Below are 1,773 nucleotides of genomic sequence, written 5' to 3'. Positions count from 1 at the left end.
GTTATGGAACTGATTGGCGTGTACTTGCTTCCCACTAAGTTGAAAGGGACAGAGTCTTTTTGTTTGATTGAACTATGCTGAGGTTGTTCAAGAAACTCAGGAATCAACAATGAAAATAAAAAATGTTTGGATCAAAGGTTATTTGGTTGCTTACAATCTAGTAGAATAAACAAACGGATTTTAGTATATGAAATGTAAAATAGTTGGTTTTTCTAGACCAGGATGGATTATTCTTTTTCCTTTGGGGTAATTTTTGTTGATGAGATTTTCCAAACAACCAAACAGAACTTGATATTTGAAGTGAGTTTTTATCTGATATGCTTTCTTTGCACTGTTCAGGTGGCCTATATAATTTCTCACATCCACAGTCTTCAGGGATTTTGAGTACTCATGGAGAATTCCAGGTTTGGTGCTTTTTTGAGGAGTAGAAGAATGGATAGCTTCTTGAGCACAAGTTCTGAGAAGAGGGTGGTAGATAATCCAAACGTTTCAATAAAAGATGAATCTGAAAGAAGGCCTAAGATGGATGCTTTTGTTGATGATGATGGATGGGTTCCTGTGATCATATCTTGGATCAGAATTGTGACTTGTTTTGTTTCTATGATGCTCACAACACTTATCTGGGCATTGATCATGCTTGTGCTTATACCATGGCCCTATGAGAGGATTAGGCAAGGAAACATATATGGGCATGTGACTGGCAGAATGCTGGTAAGCTGCATTCAGTTTGGTAATTGTTTAAACTTTCTGGATGCTGCATATTTTGGAGAGAATTGATGTTCTATTTTTCTTAGTTTTTTTTTACTTATTGTTATGTGAGTCACAATCACTATATAAAATGATTGAATCTTGTTAATAATTTGTTTGGTTGTTTAGAATTTTTGGACAGCTAGAATATTTGAATCTTGTGCAGTTTGAAAATACTATTTTTGTTAAGAGGTTTTAGTAATATCTAAGAATCAGAACATTATATAATAGTCCTTAATTTAGAATTCCATTTGGTTGATTGATTATTCACAAAAAACCCATTTAAATGCTGATCTCCCAATTTAGTGGTGATTAGCAATAATTAGACATAAAGCATATATTGGGTTGTATATTATTTTTTCTGTTGTGTGGTATTGCAGATGAAGATTCTTTAAGCCAGACAATTGTATGTGGTAGGTGGATTTCTTACAAATGCATCAGAGATTCTATTCCGTATATGACATGCAATTACATAATTCAAATGCATTAGATATCCAAGCATCAGGTCATGCACATGTCCAAAATATCAGATTTAAATGGAAATCTGAATATTTTTAAAGTCTAAAGATTCCCTAAACCTAGTAACATTTCTATAAGAGCATGTCTCCAAAGTCTCACTTTCAGTCTTCACACTTTCTATAGCACAATCACTTTACTAAATTTGTTGGATTTCTTGCAAGTTGTAAATGATATTCAAAACATTGATGCAGATGTGGATTCTTGGGAATCCTATAAAAATTGAAGGTGCTGAGTACTCCAACAAGAGGGCCATTTACATCAGTAATCATGCATCTCCAATTGACATATTTCTGATAATGTGGTTGACTCCTACAGGTACTGTAGGTATTGCAAAGAAAGAGGTATGTTGTCATGCTTTATGGTCAAGACAATTGGTGTCTTGCATTGCTTTATGGGAAAATTTTCACCTTAGAATGTTTAATTCAATAAATCTCCCATGACACACCACACACTCAAGTTTGCAATTGTTATTGTCAAAGCTTCGAAATAAAGATTAAGAAACTTGTG

At 33.7% G+C, this 1,773-nt stretch overlaps 1 protein-coding gene across 1 annotated transcript; it reads left to right on the top strand.

The window, feature by feature from the left end:
- The first annotated feature begins 269 nt into the window (after positions 1–269).
- On the top strand, positions 270–1,706 carry LOC137817774 (1-acyl-sn-glycerol-3-phosphate acyltransferase-like). The gene is made up of 2 exons (XM_068621007.1): positions 270–711; positions 1,458–1,706. Exons 1-2 carry the CDS (start codon positions 391–393, stop codon positions 1,704–1,706), a joined length of 570 nt encoding a protein of 189 aa, XP_068477108.1. The 5' UTR covers positions 270–390.
- Positions 1,707–1,773: the final 67 nt, after the last annotated feature.

This window comes from Phaseolus vulgaris, unplaced genomic scaffold (genome assembly GCF_000499845.2).
Source record: "Phaseolus vulgaris cultivar G19833 unplaced genomic scaffold, P. vulgaris v2.0 scaffold_1157, whole genome shotgun sequence".
Classification (NCBI taxonomy): domain Eukaryota; kingdom Viridiplantae; phylum Streptophyta; class Magnoliopsida; order Fabales; family Fabaceae; genus Phaseolus; species Phaseolus vulgaris.
The sequence above is the reverse complement of the archived record's forward strand: the minus strand, read 5'-3'. Positions and strand labels throughout refer to the sequence as shown.